The sequence below is a fragment of the Rhinolophus hipposideros genome (genome assembly GCF_964194185.1).
Source record: "Rhinolophus hipposideros genome assembly, chromosome: 5".
Lineage (NCBI taxonomy): Eukaryota > Metazoa > Chordata > Mammalia > Chiroptera > Rhinolophidae > Rhinolophus > Rhinolophus hipposideros.
This window is the reverse complement of record NC_138051.1, coordinates 18,617,887-18,642,843: the sequence shown is the minus strand read 5'-3', so window position 1 is coordinate 18,642,843 and position 24,957 is coordinate 18,617,887. Positions and strand designations below refer to the sequence as shown.

At 38.8% G+C, this 24,957-nt stretch overlaps 1 protein-coding gene and 1 pseudogene across 3 annotated transcripts; one reads left to right on the top strand and one right to left on the bottom strand.

The window, feature by feature from the left end:
- The first annotated feature begins 527 nt into the window (after positions 1–527).
- On the top strand, positions 528–23,649 carry PSMA6 (proteasome 20S subunit alpha 6). Of its 2 annotated transcripts, none has more exons than XM_081049926.1 (7): positions 528–1,067; positions 11,910–12,004; positions 12,713–12,794; positions 14,008–14,163; positions 17,459–17,637; positions 18,894–18,988; positions 20,733–23,649. In XM_081049926.1, exons 1-7 carry the CDS (start codon positions 992–994, stop codon positions 20,788–20,790), a joined length of 741 nt encoding a protein of 246 aa, XP_080906052.1. In that variant the 5' UTR covers positions 528–991; the 3' UTR covers positions 20,791–23,649. The 2 variants fall into 2 exon arrangements, with proteins under 2 accessions (XP_080906052.1, XP_080906051.1); XM_081049925.1 differs by having other exon boundaries at positions 921–1,370.
- LOC308498265 (prohibitin 1-like) lies at positions 23,515–24,333 on the bottom strand (annotated as a pseudogene). Its single transcript has one exon. The product of its transcript is annotated as a prohibitin 1-like (transcript).
- Between the last annotated feature and the right edge of the window lie 624 nt (positions 24,334–24,957).

Genomic DNA, 24,957 nt, shown 5'->3' with positions numbered 1-24,957 from the left:
TAGGAAGTGAGTTTAGGAGAAAATGCATTAAAGTGATAAGAATCCCTACTTAAGTATTACTTAGAGCAGGCATTCAAGTGCCAGAAACCTTGGTGTATCTGGCCTTCCTGGTGCACAAACTATTGCGGGTGGGAGGCATACCAGCCTAACATCACGTTTTGCATGTTACGTTCATTAAACAGGAGTGTGCCATGCGGTAAAGTCAAAACAGGCAGTTTAACGGTTTGAAAAGCCACCCGGAGCTACCTCGCCTGCTTGGAATTACTCTCACGAATCCGCCCAACACCAGCCTGCTACGAGGTCCATCCCTCTGTTCTTTCTTTAGCAATGAGAGCTACGTAACCTCCTAATTCCTCCACTACACCTGTATCTCAACCTCCGTTCCACTTTTAAAACAAAACTGTCGGTGCTGCTGGCCAGGAGAAAAGTTTGCTCTTTCCTGTGGCTACCAGAACCCGCTCCCTTCGGTACCTAAAAGTAACGGCTGCAGCCATAGCGGCTGCAATCTTTTTCTCCTGCCAGTGGCAAGGAGAGTGGGTGGGTAAAGAGGTCAGGAAGGACGCCTTGCAATCTAGATGCAGGCTGGATATACAGAAGGAACGAGAGACTTGTGAAATACACGATCCATTTAGGTCATCCTGATAGGCAAATCACTACTCTGGGCCTCCAGAAAGTTGTTGCGTTTTTGCTCGAGTCAATTCAGTCTCCGGATGACAGCGCTAAACCGCCACAAGCCGCGTTGCCCCTGGTATCTTGAAACCGCTCAGACGTGAGGCTGACGCAAGCGCACACCGAAGACCCAGCGTCCGCTCTGCCCATCCCCCACCAGGGGCGGGGCCTCGGAGCTCTACGTGGGTCGTGAGTGCGGCGCGCCAGAGCGGAGGAAGCCGGCCTGTGCACCGGAAGCAGTCGCTGCAACTTCCGGGGGGTTTGTACTGGTGCGGGAGCTGCGGGGCCCAGAGATCGTGTTTGAAGTAGTGGGTGCGTCAACATGTCCCGTGGTTCCAGCGCTGGTTTTGACCGCCACATTACCATTTTTTCACCCGAGGGGCGGCTCTACCAAGTAGGTGAGTGAATCGAGTCCGCCTTTGGTCCACTCGAATTGCTCTGTCATGATACGGCCTGGAGTTTAGTCCGGGGCTGAAGCATGGCCGGAGTTGGGACGGGAGAAGGGCCGCGTCCGGGTTGAGTCCCGTGGTGTTCTCACCCCGGTCTGGAGGCGGGAACCGTGGACCCGAAGGCTGAAGGCGAGGCCGCACCGCCTGAACACAATAAAAAGTTGAGGATGGTAGGACGAGTGCCGACCGGCTTCCTGAAGCCTCGTGTTCCATTTTGGCCTGGTGAACTCGTCGTCTCTACTTTTCTAAAGGGTAATTGGTTCCTTAACCTCCAATTAAAACGTCCCCTCTCCGTTTTTCCTTTGCAGCATGGATTTACTTGTCCTGTGGTTAATTCCACACAGGCGTTCAGAGCCTCCTTCTACGTGCCAGATGCTGCTGGTCCTAGGGGTGCAGAGATGTCACACCCTCCTGTACAGAAGCTCACAGCTTGAAGGCAGTGGCAGATAACTTAAACGAATAAAAAGAAAAATGCCAAATTACAAGTATCTACAGAGTTCAGGACGTATTTGGAAAACTGGGAGATAGAATGAATGACAATTCTAGAGCTGCCCTTGAAAGTAACATCCCCTTTAACCTATATGGGTTTGAATAGTTTAAAAGCTGGTTCCTAATTGTGGCTTTAGTGGAAATAAAGTCTAAGCTAGTTACCTGTTATTTAGTATATTTAAACAATATAACTATATTTTGTTGGATCAAAATAACGTCAGGGTTTCGGTTATACTTGTAATGTGGACCCTTAATCGCTCGCCACAGAGTGTTTAGTATCCGGAGAACCTAATTCACCTCTGGCCCGTGATGGTTTCGTTGAGTGAGTTTAGCCCCTCAGTGCCTTGGCGAGGACAGTAACGTAATCATCTGTGCTTGGAAATCATCAGGAGAAAGTTGGCCTATAAATGAGATTCTCTTCACCTGTAAATTGTAGAAATGCAGTTAAAAATTACTTGGAATGAAACCAGTCTATTATAGGGCTACGTACTCTGTATGATAGAGCAAGAAACACATCACATTGGGTAATTCAGTCACCCTTTTAGCTCATCCCCAATTAAAAAACATGATCAACGATAGAACAGAGAGGTAACTTATCCTCAAGGAATTTTCATTTTTTAAAGTCTCAGAGTTTAAAAAATTTTTTCTCTATATTGGTCTGCTTTGAATGTTTTGTTTGTGGTTTTTAATATGTAAACAGGAAAAGTCACTTAGACTACAGTTCGCTTTTGTCTATACTGTATTGTGAAGTCCAGCCGTAAAGCATGGTCTTTAATACTTCCCAGATTGGGGGAGTAGAAAAGACGACTAGAATATAGTGTCATTTTAATACTGTGTTTCCCTGAAAAGAAGACCGGGTCTAATATTAATTTTTGCTCCAAAAGACTCATTAGGGCTTATGTTCAGGGAATGTCCTCCTGAAAAATCATGCTAGGGCTTACGTTCCGGTTAGGTCTTATTTTCAGGGAAACACGGTGGGTTAAAAGATTTGGAATAGAACGTGTAATTCATAGCAAGTTTAATATCTAGACAGAACGATTTGAAGCTCTGCCTTGTTGAGTGAAATACTTCATTTGCTATTCAGGACAATAGGCATTGTATGAAAGGGAAAGTGAAAGAATAGTATGAGCAAGCAGTATAGTGGTGAAGAGTTTAGGCCCTGGAGCCATAACCTGAATTCCTGCTCTGCTCCATACTAGCCGACCAAGTGATACAACTTTAGCCTTAGTTTCTGTTGTAAAGCGGCTAATAATTCCTTCCTTCTGTGCTTGTTTTGAGGATTAAATAAGGTGATGTATGTAGAGTGCTAGCACACACAGTGTTAAGTACTCAGTAAATGTTACTAGATACCTGTTTGATGCTGTGGCTCATTTTTTTGGTCTATTAGATTAGTAGTTCTGTAAACCTGGACTATTTCCCTTTTGATAGTCCCTCCACACTTGTTTCTCATGAAATATATGTACATTTTAATATCAAAAATGCTGTTTATTAGTTTATAGACTTTAGAATCTGCCTAAGACAAAGCATATAAAAATACAGTGTGAACTGTTAACCTTGACAGTAGAAAAATAACAACAAAAATGGGGAGGTGACAAGGGAAGGAAAGATTAATGAAAAAGTGAGTATGCTCCTCATCTAACATAGTTAGCCCTCAAAAAAATGATGACTGTAGTCTAAAGTCGATACATCAAAAAATGGAAGTATAAAGTTCAGTGCTAACCATAATTATAAGCAAACTGTGGACCGTGTTTGCTCCCAAAGAGTAGGGAGAAATTTTATCGTCATTTGTGGGGTGTGTGTAGCAAAACTGTAGAGCTGTATACAGAGCACCTAGCTTTGAAATCTAATATTAGGAATCCCCCAAGTTGTCAGTGGGGAAACTAACGCCCAGGTGGGGCAAATAAGCCAGCTGCTTTCTACCTTCCTCTTCTGTTTGCTGATCTTTTGCTAGATGGATCTGACAGAAGACAGAGGAGAGGAGCATTCACTTGACTTTGTCTGCCAGGGGGACTTGAGCACTGCTTATTTGCTGCTAACAGGGAGCATACTGACAAGGAACAGGAAAGACCAGGAGACAGGCTGAAGAGGACAGTTTTCTAATCTATAACAGAAGTGGCATTGTGCGTTGAAGCGAGGATTCCTGGTTGGAGTGCTTGCTCCACACTATGAGACTTTTCTTCATATGTAAGATAGAGATAACAATTACACCTACCTATAGGGCTCTAAGGATTCAATGAGTTAATAGATGTAAAGTACTTAGAACACTTGTCTGTCACATAGTAGTACTTAATAAATGTTTCTCTGAAGGGTGCTGTCAGTAAGAAACAAGTGGCTGATAAAAAATGGAATCAGGCGTTTCACAAATAAATGGACTGAGAAGTACTACTTGCACCTTTTGCTGTTAGAAAAATATTCTTGTTTTAAAGTAGTATTTCGCAACCCAAATTTCTCACGTCCTCCTTGAATCTGATTTGCAATTAAGTACGTCTGTGTTAGACATGCATACATATGTATGTGTATATATAAATACATATTATAACTACACACAAAAGTAATGAGATCAAACATTGCTATGTTTCCATATCTCATTTTCCCCCTCCCACCAGTGCCAAGATTTCTAATGACCCAACCCAAAGATCACCGTTTTAAAGAGTGTAACATTTGGAGGTACTATGAAATGTGACACACTTCCCGTTTAAATTACGTGCAAGTTAGGGAAAGACAGAATGAACAACTTCAAAAAAAAAATCTTAAAAAGTTTCTACTACCACAGCGTTGGAGTTGAATCTAGACATATCCTGCAGAATATCTGCCTTGCACCAGTAGAATATCTCTTGTTTTTTTAATAACCAAACTTCACACTTACCTGGCAGGGGAGATACCATGATCACGAAGGTGGTTTTCCCAGGGCAAGGCTTATCCATTGCACTCCGCATGTGCTGACCCCTACGATTTCCCCAAATGTGGGAAACTCGACTGCATAATTTGTGGTAGTGGGGGACTGCCTTTGCGCTCTCCCCTTAAAATAAAAATAATAACCAAACTTCATACAATATATAGCTCTCTCAATTCATTTTTGTTTTTCCAGCCTATGTTGATATGCAAAAAAATGTATATTTATCTCCTAAAACTCAGTACAGCATTTTAAAATTATGGATCGGAAAAACCTTGAGTTAATGTTCCTATAATTGGCAAACCTCAGTATCACCTGCAGATGCTTTGCAAAGGGGATGAGTTGTCCCTAAAGGGGATGTTGCTAGCATCCCACTGAGCTTGTCCTGCACGCTTTGTCTCAGTACCTTTTGTATTTATCCTGTGTTTTCCCTAGGATTATGCAGATGAGTCCCAGAAAAGTTGGAGAAGTGTTGGGGAAATTTGTAGGGAGGGAAGCAAAGTTGAAGAAGAAATTACTGTGGAAAAGAGGTCTCTATATACAAAACAACAATTTATTAACCGTTTTGTTTGTGAGCAAGGAAGCGATTTTCATTCTAATCTAAAGATTTGTTAGGTTGAACTATGTGAAACTGCTAATGTTGACTGTTTTTTTACCTGTAAAAATGGCTGTTTCATGTGGTTCAACCAAATCTTTACATGTAGGTATATATTTTGCTATGTATTTGTGTTACAATTTAAGAAATTGGGGACTTGGAGTTGAGCATAATCCATTATAATTTCTTCCATTTAAAAAATGGGATATGAGTTGTCAGTTATCATTTTCCTGCATAATCCTGGACATTCAAGAACAGATTACTGAGATTAATGTAATAGTGTTTGCTATTTTGTAAATTTCTGAAATTTTATCCAAAAAAACAATCTTTAGTGATGGAAATACAGTGTTTAATTATTATTTCCAACATTTGAATTCTGACTTTAAAAAATAAACATGCCTTTTAAATGCTGCCCATATAAACCATTCTATTTTTTCTTAATTGGCCTTCATGCTCACCTCTGCTATAAACTGTGATATTTTTACCCTACCGATATTTCTTTAGAAGATACTCTTTACTTATTAAGTTGTCTCAAGATCCTTTATTCTAGCAGTTTCCATTTTTCTGGAAATTATTACAAAATATATGTTTTGTAGTGGTAGTGTCATAATGGGGATTCATTTATACAAAATTTCGTTGAAAACTACAGTGCAGCAGCAGGTGAGTACTAAAAATAACAGTACAAAGAAGGGTACTGTGGAAAGTCACACTGCCAGGGGAAGCCACAAAAGGTTCCTCAGAATAGATGAATTGACCTAGATGGAGATTAGATAAGGAAATTGGAGGGGACCAGTACATAGGACTGTCATGTGACTGAAGCATAGAAAGTGACAACTGGAAGAGATTGTAGCAAAATTTTCAAGAGATTCAGGTACCATGCTATGGTTTGTCCCGTGGGTTTTGGACAAAGCTGGCAGAAGTCTTTAATGACAAGATTATTGAGTAAGATGGCAGGAGAGTTGAGTGTAGAATTAAAATTAGAGTAGAAAGGGACTGATAGCAGAAAGACTGAGAGAGTCTTATCCACTAATCTGTATAAACCCCAGGGAGGTATTGAGAGAGAACAGGTGGAGAAGAGGAACAATCTTGACTTTATTTTTTTATATCCTATTATGGAAAATTGCAAACAAACAATAGTAGGTAAAATAGTACAGTGAGCCTCATGGACCAATCTCCCAACTCAATTATCAACATGTTGTGGATCTTGTTTTCTCTTTATCCCCTTTCCTAGACACTTTCCCCCTCTCTACTAGAGTACTTTAAAGCAAATGCTAGATATAAGAGTGGATATTTGAAAGAGAAGAGGTGAAGAATCAAGGATGATACCCAGGTTTGTAGCTTGAAAAACGAGTGGTAATACCATTATCTGAGATAAGGACTGTAAGAAAAGTAGCAGTTTTATAGAGAAGAGTTTATTTTCGTATATGCCTGTGAGCGAAATAGGCATTTGCAAGTATGAGCTAAAGATGACAGAATTAGTAGTGGTAATATACGATTAAATCATCCAGGGATAGGGAGAAATGATAGAATCCTGGGAAATACAATTTAAGACACTCGCTGAAGATTGGAAGCAATAAAAGATTGAGAAGGGAAGTCCAGAGAAGTCGGAGATGAATAGTAAGAATGATGCTCTTAACTAAGAACTTTAAATTAAAATTCAGCTCCTCAGTTGCACTAGCGACATTTCGGGTGCTCAGTAGCCACATGTATCGGACAGTGCAAAGATAGAACATTGCCCTCATCACAGAAAGTTCTGTTGGACAGCACTAGTCTGTGTAGAGAGGAAGACAGACAGAGGACTCCTTTAATGAATCCTGGCCAATTCACAAGTGCATTCTCTATTGAGAAACGTTTTTTATGTGTAAAACGTTTTTTATTTTGTAGGACAAAAGTTTATGATGCAGTGGGGGTAGCTGTGTTTTTTGTGGCTTTTATAGTATGCATTATTTAAACAGACCAGATAAGTAATGCAGATGAGTGAAACAGGCTAGGTGAGATGACAACAAGTGGTGGGAACTTGGGAAAACTGCAAAAGATGTGCCAGCCCTCCATGATTTTGCTATGTAGAAATGAGGGTCAGTTGTAAACAGAATTTTTTTTTCCCTAAGAAAAACTAAATCCTGACTTTATTTTATCTTTTAATTAAAATCTTTCTAGAAAACCGTGCATTCTAAGCCAACTTGAGTAACCTGGATTCGGTCTATGGCCAACCTTTGATTTAGCATCTTCTGGTTGCAAACGTAATTTTACATTTCCTTGGTTCCTACTCTCTTTGATTCTCCAATCTGGATGTTGGAGGGTGGAAATACATACTTGAAAATGCTAAAATAAGTGGCAAAATAGGAAATGCTATAGGAATTCAGAGAAAGGGTCGAAGAATCCCATCTGGGAAGCAGAGAAAGTGTCCATGAGACATGGAAGAGGCTTGAGGGGGAAGGGCGGGCTTTGGCTAGGTGGAGATAAATGAGAGGGCAATCCAGGAAGGGCATAAAAAGCAAAGACATGGGTATGGGAAAGATCAAGGTCTATAAACATAAAGGATAATGTGAGAGGAGAGCTGGTAAGTATTGCAAACTTGGCCATAGATGGAATGCTTCAGGCCAAAATTGTGTTCTGAGCAATTAATAACTGTAAGCAATTGAAAATAATGTGATATTGACATTAGGCAAGATTAGGGACAGTGACCCAGATGTAGAATAATCTACAGAGACATAATTGTTCCTTACCTCTGTAAAATCGATAGTACTGTATAACCCTCTTTTATTCCCGATACTGGCGATTTGTATTCTCATATTTCCTTGATTAAGCTAGGGGTTTAAGCAAGGGGTTTGTATTAGTTTCCTGTGGCTATTGGAACAAATTACTGCAAACTTGGTGGCTTACAACAACAGAAATTTGTTCTCTCACAGTTCTGGAGGCCAGAGGTCCAACATCAGTATCACTGGACCAAAATCAAGGTGTCAGGCAGGGCCACGCTCTCTGGAGGCTCCAGGGGAGCGGGCATTCCTGGCCTCTTCCACTCGCAGAGCTGCCAGCATTCATTGGCTTAGTGGATGCGTCACGCCAGTCTTCTAGACAAGCATCGTCGAGTCTCACTACACTCCCTCTTCACAGCACCTTTTCCTCTGTGTGTGTCAAGTCTCCCTTTGCTTCTGTCTTACACTTATGATTGCATTTAGGGCCCTCCAGGATAACCTCCCCATATCAAGATGTTGAACTTAATCACATCTCCAAAGATCCCTCTTTTGGCCATATATGGTCAGATTCACAGGTTCTAGGGATTAGGACATGGATATCATTTGGGTGCCAATTTTTAGCATACCAAAGGGTATATCATTTTGTTGGTTGTTTTTGTTTAAAGAATTAATTTTTGATTTTGCCAATGTTCTCTTTTTGTCTATTTCATTTACTTGTGATCATTGTTACTCTAATCTGGGTTTACTTTGCCCTTTTCTAGCTTCTTAGAATAGAAACTTAAGTTTTTATTTTTTAGACCTTCTCTAATATAAACAATTAAGATAATTAATTAATAAACAATATAAACAATTAATTGTATTCATTTTCTTGCTGCACAAAAATTACTACAAACTTAGCTTAAATAACACACACTTACTGTTCCACAGTTTCTTTAGATCAGGAGTAGTCGGACCGGGCTTAGCTAAGTCCTCTGCTTAGTAGGATCTGTCACAAGGCTGCAATCATGATGTCATCCAAGCTGTGTTCTCATCTCCAGGCTCACATGGAGAACAATTGGCTTCCAGGCTCACTGAGATTTTGGGCAGAATTCATTTCCTTGCAGTATAGGACTGAGGGCCCCAGCTGATTCCTGGCTGTCCACAGGGGCCACCGTGGTTCCTGGCCATATAGCTAGTACTTACCAAGCCAGTAAGAACAATCTCTGGAGTGAGTCTGCTAGCAAGACAGTCTCATATACAGTGGTACCTCAGTTTTCGAACGTCTCTGTTGACGAACATTTCAGTTTACAAATGCCGTAAATTTTACGGATCTGTGGTATCATTAGGTAGTAAAGTTCATGCTAAATTTGCAGTTTTAGGGGTTGATTTTAAAGGTCTGGAACGGATTAATCCATTTTGCATTACCTTCTATGGGGAAACCGTGCCTTGGTTTTCGAATGTTTCAGAACTCAAAGGGTCTTCCAGAACTGATTACGTTCGAAAACCGAGGTAGTGAGTGAGACAGCCCATCACTTTTGCCATATTTAGTTTTGTTAGAAACAATTTTACGGGTCCTGCTCCCACTCAAGTGGAGGGGATTACACAAAGGTGTGAACACCAGGAGGCAGGGATTGTGGAGGGGACGCCACCTTAGGGCCTGTCCGCCATAGGAAAATCCCTTCTGAACACTGTTTTATCTGCATCCTACAAATATTGTTATCCTTTTATTACCATTCAATTCACAGTACTTTTAAATTTGCCTTGTGAATATTTCTTTGACCCATGGATTATTTAGAAATGTGTTTTTAAATTTTCAAATACTTAAGGATTTCGGTACTTTAGAATTTATCAAGACTTGTCTTATGGCCTAACATATGATCTGTCTTGGTAAATGTGCCATGTGCATTTATATTTTACCATTATATCACCACGTACGTGTATATTCTTTAGTTGTTCCCAGTAGTATTCACAGATACCATCTAGGTCAAATGTTTGACAGTGTGTTCATGGGTGTGTCTATCTACTTTGTGTGTGTCTCTAGCAGTTCCTGAGTGGCAGTGTTAAAAATCTTTAAATGGGTGGGATTGGCCATTTCTCTCTTAAATTTTGTCAATTTTCCTTTCATTCATTTTGAAGTAGTCTTATAAGTACATAAATACACTTCTGATATGTCTTATGAGTTGATTCTTCAACCATTTTGAAATATTCTCCTTTATCTCTGAATATTTTCTTTGTCTTCAAGTCTACTCTGTCTGATATTAATATAGCCCCTCCAGCTTTCTGGTGCTTACTGCTTATATGGTATACTTTTTTTCATCCACTTTTTAAAATATGTTTTTAGTAGGCAGCATATATTTGAATCTTGCTTATTTATCCATTCTGATGATTTCTGCTTTCTATGGAGTATTTTGTCCATTAACATTTAATGCAGTTATTGACATGGTTAGATTTAAGTTGACCGTTTTATTATTTGTTTGTCTCTGTTTTGTTTGCCTGTTTGTTCCTCTGTACCTCCTCTCTTGCCTTCTTTTGGATTACTTGAATATTTTTTAGAATTACATTTTAATCTCGCTTCTTGGCTATTTTACTTTTTTTTTTTTTTTAGCTTCTGCTCTAAGGACTGTAATACGCATGCTTAACTTCTCCCGGTCTTAGAGTTAATATTTATCACTTCCCATAAAATATACAAACCTTAAAATCTTGTAAGTCCGTTTACTTTCTATAAATAATACATCTATGTATTTTATAAACTCCACAAATGTCATTTTTGTTAGGTAGTTTTAAAGAATTAGATTTAAAGCATCTTATATTTACCTTTATTTTATTTTATTTTTGGGGGGAAGAGGAACAGGACTTTATTGGCAAACAGTGTGTACTTCCAGGACTTTTTTTCCAAGTCAAGTTGTTGTGTTTCAGTGTTAGCTGTGGAGGGCGCAGCTCAGCTCCAGGTTCAATTGCCATTGCTAGTTGTAGGGGTCGCAGCCCACCATCCCTTGCGGGACTCAAGGAGTTGAACTGGCAACCTTGTGGTTGAGAGCCCTCTGTCCCATGTGGGAATCGAACCGGCAGCTTTCGGAGTTAGGAGCTTGGAGCTCCAACCGCCTGAGCCACCGGGCCGGCCCCTATATTTACCATTTTTTGATGTTCCTCATTTTTAAAAATCAGAGTTTTCATTTGGTATCATTTTTCGTTCAGCTCAAAGAACTTCCTTTAGCATTTCTTATTGAGGGTCTGAAAATGTCTTCATTTTACCTTCATTCTTGATGGCTATTTTTGTTGGATATAGAATTCACTGGCCCATGTGAGAATTGAACTGGCGACCTCTGTGTTAGAAGCATGGCGCTCCAACCACCTGAGCCACCGGGCCAGCCCTCTGTTGCTGTTTTCATAATTACAAAACATGTTTATATTCAATTTAAATACTACAGAATATAGAAAAGGAATATGTCTCATCTGCACTTTTACTCTCCAAAGGCAATTATTAACTGAACTTAAATGGTGCCAAAGTAGTTTGTTATTATGCTCATTTTGATCCAGTTGTTTTAACCTGGGAATGGTTTGACAGCAGCTAGAAGTACACAAGCTGAAATTTGTGATAGACATACTAAAGAATCCTGTGTTGTAGGTAACATGAAAAATGCAAAAAATGTAATCCAGAAAAATTCAACTTGGTAGGGGAAAGAAACAATGAAAAATAATCTAACAGCAATTAGAACTACATATGGTCATATTAGTTAATGAACAAAAGTTAACAGAAATAATAGGTATTGAGAAAATTTAGAGCAACCTAATCTGACCCAGAAAAACCTGACTTGGTAGAAATAATGGCCACACAAAACCATCTTTTAAAATGATAAAACATAATTGATAAAGATTTGATTTGATTAATTAAATCTTTATTTGAAATTTGGTACTTGAGTCTGATGAAAATGATTTCGGTAAAATTAAATTGGAAAGAAATGGAATTGGTTTAACTATGACTTATTATCGTCATTATTTTGCCTTTGCATGTCTTGGACGTCATTCCATGTTAGCTTTTATAGCTCTATCTCATTCTTTTTAATGACTGCTTATTATCCCATTACATAAATCTACAATGATTTTATTCTACCTTTAAAAAAAACTATTCTGTTTTCCAGAATATGCTTTTAAGGCTATTAACCAGGGTGGCCTTACATCAGTAGCTGTCAGAGGGAAAGACTGTGCAGTAATTGTCACACAGAAGAAAGTACCTGTAAGTAATACTGCCCAGACAGCCAGTTATTACATAATATAATGCCAGAATTTTTCACAAGTTTGTGCAAATGTATATTACCTACCTATATATGTTAACGTTATTCTTACTTTGACTCTGCTTTTCTATCTGTAATTTAAGAAGTATTTATTGAGCAGCTATGGATAGTTTAACTGAGTAAACAATTAACATATTAAACTTTGTGATATGATTATAATCACAGTGGAATTTCTAGGTCGTTTGTCTTCAGGACCTTGAAACATGGTTTGGTGAGCTCTAGTTCTTGCCCAGAGAAAGCATAATCATCTAAAAAGTGAAAACGGGAAAATAATTTTAAACAATTTTTTAAATTGGTTATAACTTTAAAATGAACAGAAGACATTTATTATGTAGTGTATTGTTATAATTCCATAATTTTTTAAAAATTATATTGGGGAACAGTGTAGTGTGTTTCTCCAGGGCCCATCAGCTCCAAGTCGTTGTCCTTCAATCTAGTTGTGGAGGGCGCAGCTCAGCTCCAAGTCCAGTTGCGTTTTCAATCTTTAGTTGCAGGGGGTGCGAATTGAACTGACAACGTTGTTGAGAGCTCACGCTCTAACCAACTGAGGCATCTGGCTGCCCTACATAGTATTTTTTAGCACTATACAGAGACCTGCGATTTTTTTTTTTCTTCTTCTAATTATCTTGATTTTTCATTTTGTTCATTAGGACAAATTATTGGATTCCAGCACAGTGACTCACTTATTCAAGATAACTGAAAACATTGGCTGTGTGATGACAGGAATGACAGGTAATTGATTCGATGTCACATATAATACATTTGTTATTTTCTTCAAATTATTTTTGAGTTTTTTTTTTTTTAATGTGGGTTTATTTCTGCTTCTGAATTCTTTTTTTTTTCCCCTTTCTTCCGCCGCCCCACCCCCCTTCAAGCTCTTGTTTCTCGGTCTAGTTGTGTAAGACACAGCTAGCTCCCTGGCCCATGCTGGTATTATGAGCCTTGCACTCCCTCTGGCTGACTGGCTGAGGCAGTCGGTCACCAGTCATCGGTAGGCTGCTCCTAGCAGCTTGCGGCAGCTCTCGCCGGCTCACAATGGCTGCCAGCCACTCACGCTGGCCACCGGTCATTGGCCACTCATGGCAGCACACGGTAGCTGCGGCAGCACTCAGCAGCTCACGGCAGCTCACGCCAACCTCCCGCTGCTTACAGCAGCCCAGCTCCAGGGAGAGCTGTTGTTCACAGTCTTAGCTGTAGAGAGCACAGCTCATTAGCCCATGTGGGAATCGAACCAGTGACGGTGGCGTTAGGAGCACAGCGCTCCAACCACCTGAGCCACCAGACCGGCCATAGTTTTGTATTAATTTTTAAAGGCTCCCTTTAGTGCCTGATTTTTCAGTTGATGTGAGTAGATTTCCATTCTTCAAGGCTAGTATCACTATCTTCAAGAGTACTGTGAGCTCTTTTGAAATCATAAGTATAATAGAATTAGATATCTATGCTCCTGTTAAGAGAAACTATGCTGAGGTCCCTCTCATAGATGGTTTATTTCAGATGTAGTTAATGGTTTAACTGAAGTCAGTATATCTCAAACCTGGTAATAATGACACTAGTTAGAAGTAGGTGAGAATTATAAAAAAAAATTACTTTGTGTTTTAATTTTCTGAAATGAAGGGAAAATTCAAGCTTACAAAAAAAGATCAAGAAAAACATTATTCTCCTTAAATCGTATTCTTTAGGGAGATATTATGCACTTGCAGAAACTATTTTTACAGCTGATGAAGGGCTCAGCAGTACTGTGTATAGAACTCCATCTTAAAATTTTTTCCCTTTTGTCATGTACTTGTTGCTGAGTCATTCACTATTCATTGGTGGGAGAAAAAGCCATAGTGACTACTACTGCTTTCCTTAAGTCATAATGGGGAGGTATATATGGAAAATTGTCTGACTTGGGGGTTTATTCTTTCCTTCTAAAGAACTAAACCTTTGTTTTGTATGTTGTTAGCTGACAGCAGATCCCAGGTACAGAGGGCACGCTATGAGGCAGCTAATTGGAAATACAAGTATGGCTATGAGATTCCTGTGGACATGTTATGTAAAAGAATTGCTGATATTTCTCAGGTCTACACACAGAATGCTGAAATGAGGCCTCTTGGTTGTTGTAAGTATGCTAAGAAATCTCCCAAATAATTGATGAATTAGAACTTTTTTAGAGAACGTTCGTAAAAGAAAGTTATTTCAGTATCAGCTGGGCTCTGAACATGTGGTTTGGAAATTATATAAGGTGTGGAGATCTTTGGACTAAATTAGCAATGAGAGATAGGTTTCAAAACAGTATTTAAGGTATTTAAGTTTTAGATGCTATTAGACTTTTTATTAAAATATTTCTATTTTGGGATACAAGTCGCTGTTATGTTAGGCTGTTGTAATGAGGGTTCTGCAGTAATTCCAGTTACTAGTTCGATGGAAATGCCTAAATTAGGCATTTTAACAATATAGCTGTTTCTTTTGACCATCCTAACGAACCAGACATACCGTGCCTGTGATTCATATTTTTAGCATATGTTTATTTTTTTAAAAAACAAGTAAAATTTCATTGGGAGAGAAATATGGTTTACCAATTTTAGACTTAAGGTAATAAATTATCCTGTAAAATTCAGCACATTTTTTGTCTAACATTGTGTCATTCATTTATGAGAATTAAAGCAATCAACATAATGATTTCTCTTTAGCATATGATCCTATTTTTTGACCTTTCACTTAAAAATTCTCACTTGATTTCTTCAGTGATGCTTTCTTCTCCTCCTCATTTTCCTTGGCTTACCCTCTTCTGCTGGTTCTTTAATGTTGCTCACTGGGTTTCCCTCCTTGGTCCTTCTTTCTCTCTTTGTTCTATCTGGATGATCTAACCCACTTGCATGGTTTCATTTACAACGTGTATGTCAAACACTCCCACATTAGCTTTAGCCCTGTCTCTTCCTACATGTCCCACAGATACGAGGTATGATCAAAAAATACAGTGAATGTTTAAATAAAAAAATGTGTTACAGTAAAAGACAGATTGCCATTAATGCCCCTCAAAATACTCCCCCTCACTTCGAACACATTTATCCCATGATTCTTGCCACTTTCTGAAGCAGTTCTGGAAACCCTCTTTCATGAGTGTCTTTAATTGAGCTGTTGTGGCTGCCTGGATGTCCTGAATCAATTCAAAACGTTTACCTTTCATGGTCATTTTGACTTTGGACAAGAGCCAGATGTCACATGGTGCAGATATGGTGAATAAGGTGGATGAGAACACACCGAAATGTTTTTATTTGACAGAAATTGCTGTACCAGAAGTGATGTGTGACACAGAGCCTTTCCTATTGTGATCAAGAAATACGGTGAATGCTCCTGCCGAGTACCATCCAATGGAAAGGCAGGGATCTTCAATACGGGACGCAACGCATCAAACCTTAGTAACAGTGTGACAAGTTTTAGCTTGTTCGGTGCAGTCGGGTGTGAGCTACGGTGGAGAGAAAGTGTGTTTTAAAGTGTTCTGTAAATCATCCTCCATCATGACAACTCTCCATGTCACACATTGCTTCTGGTATATGGCAATTTCTGACAAATAAAAACATTACGGTGTGTCCTCATCCACTTTATTCACTGGATCTGGCACCGCGCGACTTCTGTTCTTCCCCCAAAGTCAGAATGATTCAGGACATCGAGGCAGGCACAATAGTGCAAACAAAGACAAAAAGAGGACTTCCAGAACTTCTTCAGAAAATGGCAAGAATGATGAAATAAGTATGTTCGAAGCGAGGGGGAGTATTTTGAAGGGGATTAATGGCAATGTGTCTTTTACTGAAATAATTTTTCTTCATTTATGTACGGTTTGATCACACCTCGTACTTCAAACTTGAAATCATTGCTGTTTTCCTACTTTCATCTTCTACTTCACTTTTCTACCCCCCCACCCTTGTCATCTGATTAGTCATCAAGCTTTTACCTCAGAATATATTTCTTCTCCACCTCGGTCTGAGTCACTTTTTTATCATCTCTTGCCTTTGCCACTAAATTTACCTGTTTCTCCTCTCCCCTCTCACTCTTTCCTAGTCTGTCTTCCATATTGCTGCATTTCTAAAATCAAATTTTGCTTGTTGCTCCCTTGAAAAAACTGATCCTCATTGGCTGTAGTGTAAATTTCAAACTCCTTAATATGACGTGCAAGGTCCGTTATAGCTTATTCCTATGCAGCCTCTTTCTAGTACTGCTTTTCTCTCCCATCTGAAGCCCCTGTAATACAGAGATCATTTGTCATCCCTGGGTGTACCCTGACCTCTCATGTCTAGTTCCTTTTACCATGATTGCCCCTTATGTCCTTATCACCTTACCCTGCTCATCTTGCAAGACCCTGGAGTAGACAAGTGTTTCTTGTTTCACCCGAGGAATAATTGGATATCTCTTTTGTGTTGCCCTTGGACTTTGTATATATCAAGTATAAACTGTAAAGAAAATTATAGGGTGACATAACATTTGAATGAAGCAGATACCTGATCACTGTCAGTGTTTGTCAATAAAATAAGGTTGAAAATTCCTCATTCATAGACCAAATCTTCAAAGAGAATCCTATAAAAAAAAAGGTTCAAATCAAGAATATAAGAAAACAGGAGTTAAGTCATTCTTTAAATATTTTGTTACCTGCTCTGCTGAGTAGAAAGAAGTTTGGTGGTGATAGCTATTATATTTGTTATATCATTCTAAAAACATGATTAGATATGTAATAATAAATTTATGTGTACAGAATTCACAGTTTGGTTTGTACTGACGACTAGGGGAATGTGTACCAACAGTAACAAAGATGGGCAGTGGGGAGGAGCAAGTAGCCCCAGGTTATTTCACTTTGCAACAGCATCCTCAAGGTGTGTTCCGTACACTTTTAGTTCCCTAGAGCTTTAATATGTAGTTCTTAAATTTAAAAAACAAAACAAAACTATTCTTTGGTCAAGTATATTTAAGAACTACTTAGCTCAAGTAAGTCAACCTACAGCAGAACATTTTAGAACATTTAATATGCTATTGTATATTATTTTGTCTAAAACAATTGTAGGAAAAGTATATTTTCCACACTTACTTGACCAAGTAACATCTTGAGGGACTAGGGTTCAATGAAACACGCTTTGAGTAATAGCAAGATTCAAAAAATTGTAAATTACATTTGTGATCATTTGAATTTTCTAAAAATCATCTGTGATAAAACCTTTTAAGAAATGGAAATATCTGTTACCTAATTTATCTGTGGTGATAACCAGTATTTTGTTTATCAGTTTTAAAGCAAAACACATATTCTAAAATAGATGGCTAGATTTGCTAGCTGTTGTTAATGATTAACAACAGCTATGTGACAACACGAGAAATTTTATTGTATAAAGGTACAAGATACTTAATGAGGGTCTTTCTTTCTTTTTTAGGTATGATTTTAATTGGTATAGATGAAGAACAAGGCCCTCAGGTGTACAAATGTGATCCTGCAGGTTACTATTGTGGGTTTAAAGCCACTGCAGCAGGAGTTAAACAAACTGAGTCAACCAGCTTTTTTGAAAAAAAAGTGAAGAAGAAATTTGATTGGACATTTGAACAGACAGTGGAAGTAAGTTAGCCAAAAAAAGCTGAGTTTTTTAATGCTACATAGAATAGTGAAGATCATTTACATAATCTATAAAGTCTATTCCTGGGTTATATCATGAGATCCAAGTTTGTCGGCTTAGCAATAAAATGCTGTCATTCAGCTGACATAGGAACAAGAAGGACTACTTTTATTCAGTTAATTCCCTACCTCATTTCATAATGTATTTGAAATTGCTTTCAACAAGACATGTATAAAAATGGGAAAATATAACTAAGAATAGGAACCAAGACCAGGCCCAAAAATCGGCATGGTTCTTACTCAAATTAGGCTTAAGCTTTTTGGTAGCCAAAGCAAAAAAGTTGAGTCAGTAATGTTGCTCTTATGGTCCTTAAACAAAAATAGTCACACACCAAATTCTCAAGGGAAGCAAGCATCTTCCTAGTAAAAGAAATGCTCACAGGATGACTTGGCAGAGAAATTATGTCTGGGATGCAAAAATAGAGCTAGCCTTATCCAGGGTTCTTGAGGGGATTATTCATAATGATGGGAGCTTTTAAATTTATAGGACAAGCTAAAATTCTATACAGATGTTTAGTAACATTAGACTAAAGAAGCCTCTTATTTACTGCCAAGAAGTTAAAAATTTTATGTAGATTTTTTGCAATGAGGGTCTGGAAGACACCTATTCTAAAGACAACATGATTCTGACAAATGACAAAGGAAAAATTACCATCTAATACTTTCTTGTTTTGTTAGTATTATTTATACTAACAGGAGATAAAAAGCCAGTTCTCATCTGGTAGCTACTATGCCCTATTTAAATGTTTCTTAAAGTTTTTTTGATTCATAATAACAATCACATCAGATACAGAACCTCTTAAAACATTCTTAAATTATTACTGTAAAAAAAATTATTACTGTAAATTCCTTTAAAGGAAACTATATCATTCATCTTTATCCTTCTCACCTCCCCCCAAGTGCTAAGTATAGTGCCTGACACGTAGTGCTCATCAAGCAAATACAGTTTTGTGTAAATCTTCCATTTCGTTTGATGGACCCCTTTGATTTATGGCTGGGCTGGTATAAAGTTTCTTGTCATTGGCAGGTGACATTCGAGTTAAGCAATCTGTTAGTAAGGTGTAGCTATAGGACTACATCACTAAAACATGGAGCAGAAACGAATGGCTGTGGCTAACCTTTGATTTGAATAAGGTTGGAATAAGAAAGTCTTGCAATCTCTGAAAAATACTATATTTCAACGTTGATGCTTTTTTCAGACTGCGATTACATGCCTGTCTACTGTTCTATCAATTGATTTCAAACCTTCAGAAATAGAAGTTGGAGTAGTTACAGTTGAAAATCCTAAATTCAGGTGAGTTATATTATCATCCAGGTACTTAAAGAAGTACTTTGCCAAGTGATAAATTCCAGCCTAGAAATAGGTGGAGGTGTGGGGGTCCACATGTCCTGTAACTTGGGGAAAAAACATTTTCATCTTCAGCACCTGAGAGGTTTGTTTTAAACTTAATGGGTATTTCTGTAAGACAGACATAACTGTTTTTCTTCTCATTTCAGGGGGATTTTATATCTTGTATCAGGGATGACATAAAATAACCTTTATGTAAGGAGTAAAGTAAGCATAAGTGTTTTTCTTTTAGCTTAAGGCCAATAGAAATTTAACTGTCAAAATAGTAGTGTTCAAGTTTTTCAGGTAGAGCTTTGATTATTTAGTGGTTATTTAAGTGGAGCTTTGAAGAGCAATATGAAATACTGATATACATCAGACCCTATCTGGAAATCTTTGGAAGCCCCAAATTTTGAATATAGCTAATTGAATTGCAGATGCTGAATGTCTATCTATTCTTACTCATTCAGTGATTAACTTGCACAAATCAACCTTACATACAGCTTCCATGAGTCAAATCTATACTGGGTGCCTAACATATATCAGATCACTTAATTCTCCCAGCAGCCCTGTGAGATCATTACTCACCATGAACCCAAATGCTTAGTGAATAGTGGAAAATACTTCACTGAAATGCACAGGTGCAAGGAACTGCTGGAAGACATGTTAACTATCATGTGTATGTACTTGGATCACAATTATAGGACACATGTCATGGTTAGAGGTGGGGAAAAAGGTGGTAAACAAAGCTTTACCAGGCCTTGAAGAGTTTTTTGTTAGTACGCTTTTTTCTTCTAATTTGTTCTTTTTATTGCCTGCAGGTAAGTGATATAAACATGAAGGATTTAAGAAAAATTCATAGAATTTAAAAAAACAAGTTTATGCTCTTTTTCATGTAGGAAAAGGTTGTCTTTTTTTTTAAGCAGTAAAATTCCAGCATTAGCAATTTACAAATCTCTCTAAAGGACTTGCAGTTAGATCTTTTTGTCTTTTCTGAGACCCTCCTATAACGTTTAAAATTTTTATTTCCATCGGTTAGTTAAATAGTTGAGAAACCAAGATCCTTCATCAAAAATCCCTTGTATCATTTATAAATTCTGCGATAGTGTGTTTAAGTAATAACTAGACTATATAACATAAGCATCAACAACTATATAAACTACTTTGTACTAAAACATGTCACTTTGACAAATTTCCCTTTTTAGAAGTCCAGCAGTAATAGGTCCCGTTAAAGGTTTCCAAGCAGTTGATTTCTTTGGAAAATAGCATATGGTCAACGTGGGGTACTTGCTCATCTCTCAGCTGATACAAACTTCAGTCTATACTAGGATAAAGTCATTTTGACATGAGCTAAAGTAGAATACCTTACGTGTAATTTTGCTTTATATTTGAATGTTTTCTATCATAGCTACAACTAAAAGGGTTTTGTTTTCAAAAGACCTAATTCTAGATTTGACGTGAAGTAAACTTTTTTTTGTATAGACGAAGTTAATATGATGTCTGGGAATTCCTTCAAAATAATCTAAAGGGATGAGTGGTGAGTCATAGATTTTTTTCCAGAGATTAGTTATAAATTGATAATTGTTGAAGTTGGGTGTTAGGTACATGGGAGTTCATTCTATCTATTTTACTTTTGTATGTGTTTGGAATTTTGCATAACAAAAAGTTTTCGAAAAGTAAATAATGGGTTTTTTTTCCCTTTGCCTTCTAGGATTCTTACAGAAGCAGAGATTGATACGCACCTTGTTGCTCTGGCAGAGAGAGACTAAACTTTGTAGCTAGTTTACCAAATCCATGACGCCACTGCCTGTGTGTTAGGTAACAACAGACCAACATTCTGGAGGCCCCTGGATTGAATCAGAAACGAAACCTCTCCCACTCCTGCCACTGAGGTGGTTAGGACTCTATAAATAAAAACAGTGCTTTTGGAAAATAACTGCATGCTGTCTTTTTTACCTCCAATTTTAAATATGAAGACTTTACTACATGCAGACTGTCAAATGTTCACCATTTCCACATTGTAGATTTATTCATTTTGCTGACAGATATGCAAGTTTCTGTGGCTTAGGAACTTAATTACTAGAAATTTAAACTATAGCTATGGCATAATTAATAGCACACTGAAACTCTGGTTTCAAAACTTGCTTTGACTGTAAGTTGGCAGATGAGGCAAAGCCTGTATTTTACAATTCCTCATTCATTCAAAGGAGACACTCCTGAATCTGGACCCCAGGTTCCTTGGCGGCTTTAACTGTAATAAGAACGTTAGCATTACCGAGCTTCCGTAGTTTGGAGATGCGCATTTACTCTCTGCTCGGTAAGAACCAACATTCAGAGCAGAAATCATAGGTACTTTTGGGAAAGAGTGGGGCTAGAAAAGTTGAGGAATATGTGTATTTTCTATGCTGCCTCAAGGTGAATTACTTAAAAAAAAAAATTAAAGTAGACTAAGGAATTGGTCTACCGTGTTTCCCCGAAAATAAGACCTAGCCGGACAGTCAGATCTAATGCATCTTTTGGAGCAACAATTAATATAAGACCCAGTCTTATTTTACTATAATACCCAGTCTTATATAATATAATACTGGGTTTTATTTTACTATAAGACGGGGTCTTACATTAATTTTTGCTCCAAAAGATTCATTAGAGCTGATTGTCCGGTTAGGTCTTATTTTCAAGGAAATACGGTATAGAAGAGAGACCACCATAAACAATGTTAAGGAAAAAAGAGCAAACTATATTTAGAATAATCTGTTTTTAAATACAGTTTGGAATAATCTGCTTTTAAATACAGTTTTTAAAATTCCCAGAGTGATTCCCTGGCGACCTGAACCACTAATTGTTAAGATGATCCCAAACTACTGAAATGTCCAAGGCCCACACGTCGCATTCCTGTGTGCACTGGGTGGATTGGTGCTGCTGTGTTTCCTCATGCAGGTGAGTGTGGCTGTTGGTCTAAACAGCAACCCCTGGAGTCAGTTGCCCCTGTGGATGTAGCCACCAGGCCCACAAAGGGGAGGCCATGTGAACTTGTGACCACTTGAAGCAGGAAACTTCACCAGCCACATCCTCTTCAGAGCTGAGTCATGAATTGGAAAGTATCCTAAATGGGAAGCAGGGTTCTTCCAATTTCGGGCTGCTGCTCTGGGATTACCCATCCAAATCCACTAGGCTCTAAAGAGGCTGCCATCAGTTTACGTGCGGTATATGTAGTAGGGCTACTTCCATGAACAGATTCTGAACTTCTGTACCCTTAGAGCCCTGACTGACTGCACCCTTCTGAAATTGTGGATGAGAGCATAGCAAATGACTTGGTCTTTCTATAAGAAAATACCTTCTAGCGATAGAAAACAAGAATTCTCTTTGTTAGAGAAATAAGGTTTTTAAAATTAATAATGCAAAATCTAGATGTAATTTATTATAAAACAGTTTTAAGTAAAATTGTTTATTTCATGCTTAAAACTGGAAGAAATAGAAAAGATCAATTTAAGTATATGAACTTTTTTTTTAAAATATACTTAAATTGATCTTTTCTGGATAAGATGGATAAGAAGAATTAATGCAGGAATTTTATACAAATGCTAAGAAAAATATCTTAAAACTTGAAATGTCTTTACCCAAAGGGCATTCTGATAAACTCCTAGTAAGAAATATCAGAATACGTTTGAATAGTGACATTCGGGGGGATGTGTCCAGACATGTATGAATATGAAGCTATTTGGGTAGACATCTGGCTTTCCTTCTCTTGGTTCCTATTTTCATGAAACAGCTTTGCACCATTTAGGTTATAAGTGAACAACAAGCCAAGTATTCGGTTCCCTCACTAGCCCCCAAATCCAAGATTCGGATTTGTGCCACAACCAAATTACTCCATGAAGGACCTTAAGGATCTCCCTTAGAGTCAGAAATACTATGATTAAATTATGTTCCAACTGGCTACTGTATTTCCAAAATAAGTCTTAACAGCAAACGTCATAATGGAGAATTAGTGACAGACATTTCCACTGCAGTCAGGAATGATCCCAGGATGGCTGTTAACCTCCATTTGTTTTACATTCCATAAAATCCAGCTAATAAGAAATGAAGTGAACTAGGAGAACAGAACAATAGAAAAATGTACTAGCAACACAGGTCACAAAAAAACGATTAAAAGTATAATGCACTTGGTACATGGCAAGTAATAACGGTATGAAGGAATGATGTATATTAAAAGCTATCTACTCATTCTGGTGTTGGGAGGATAAATAGTCACTTTCTGAAGGGTAACTTGGGAATATGCCTCAACAACAACACAAAGTAATTTGTAAGAATTTTTTCTTTTTGGTTTTTTTTAGAGTAATTAGAGATCCGAAGTGATTTTACTTTTATTTCCTTCACTTTAAGCCAATCATGAAATTTCACAGTGATTCTGGGGAGGGGGCGGAAGGAAGGCGGTGTTAAGGATCCTCGGGCTGTGGCCCAGATGGCCCAAGGAGGTGCAAGCCGGGCAGGCCTCACTGGGGCAGCTGGAGGAGCACCGACTGCCCGGCCGGCAGGCAGGTAGGTGATATTCCGAGACCGTGAGAGCTGGTATGCAATGTCCTCTGCGGCTTCCAGCTTGCGCAGCTCAATGAGGCCGTTGCCTGCAGTGGCAAGCGAGTTGGCGATCAGCTCAGCGGCCTTGGAATCGCCCTGGGGAGAGATGATGGCCGCCTTCCTCTGCTGCTCGGCCTTTTCCACCACAAATCTAGCCCTCTCCGCTTCCTGCTGGGCCACCTCTTTGGCTTCTACTGCTTCTGTGAACTCCTTCCCAAAGGTCAGATGAGTCAAGGACACGTCATCCAGGATGAGCCCAAAGGTTGCGGCTCGCTCTGTAAGGTCGTCGCTCACCTGTCTGGAAACCAGCTCTCTCTGGGTGATGAGTTCTCCAGCACCAAAGCGAGCCACCACCGACTTGAGGATCTCTGTAGTGATAGAGGGCAGCACTCGCTCGTCACAGTCCTCTCCAATGCTGGTGAAGATGCCGGGAAGCTGGCTAGTGACCGGCCAGAAAAGTATGCGCAGGGTGATGTTGACTTTCTGTAAATCTTTGCTACCAGTGATTACTGGCACATTCTGTGGTCTAGAGTGGCAAAGATAATTGGTTTCTGTACCCAAGGGATGAGAAAGTGAGTCCCTTCCCCTACCACGATGTCCTGCACTCCACGGAACCGGTCAAAGATGACAGCTCTGTGCCCAGGGTCCACATTATACAAGGCAGAGTTCACCACGCCTCCTGCAACGGCTAAGGCCAGGCCAAACTTGCCAATGGACTCAAACACTTTGGCAGCCATGTCTCCTCCTGCTGGACCCACTCACACCTGCTTCCAATCTGACCTGCACATGAATTCCCAGGATTTTTTCTAGGGATATAGTTAGAGATGCAGAACGATGTCAGTAATTTTTATGTACAGTAATAAATTACATTGCATCCAATATTGTGAAATATTGTACACATTAAAATACCTGTTTTGATGAATATTTAATGATACAGAAAACATTCACAGTGTAATACTACAGAAGAAACAGGATACAAAACATACAGTGTGATGATCCCTGCAGCAGACACTTCTGGTACCCATTTTATTCCCTCTGCCTGGACAGTTCTGACTCCTGCCAGCAGTATCCCACCTCCAGGGCTCCATGCATTTATCTGCTTCCCTGTCTCGGGCTTCTCTGAAGCTTTAGGCCTTCTCTGAAGTTAAAGTCTGTTTGGTCTGTGCAGGTCTAACAACCGGGAAGTGTAAATGCCACTGAAGCTGGTGAATACATGTCCCAGCCTCATGGGGTAATTCTGGGATGGGCCATAGAGAACTCTGAAACTATGCAAACTGTGCATGTCTTAATTTCCTGGGAGAGACCCAGAGCTTTCACCAGATATTAAAAAATTATTTCCTAAGAAAGGCAGACCACTGGCA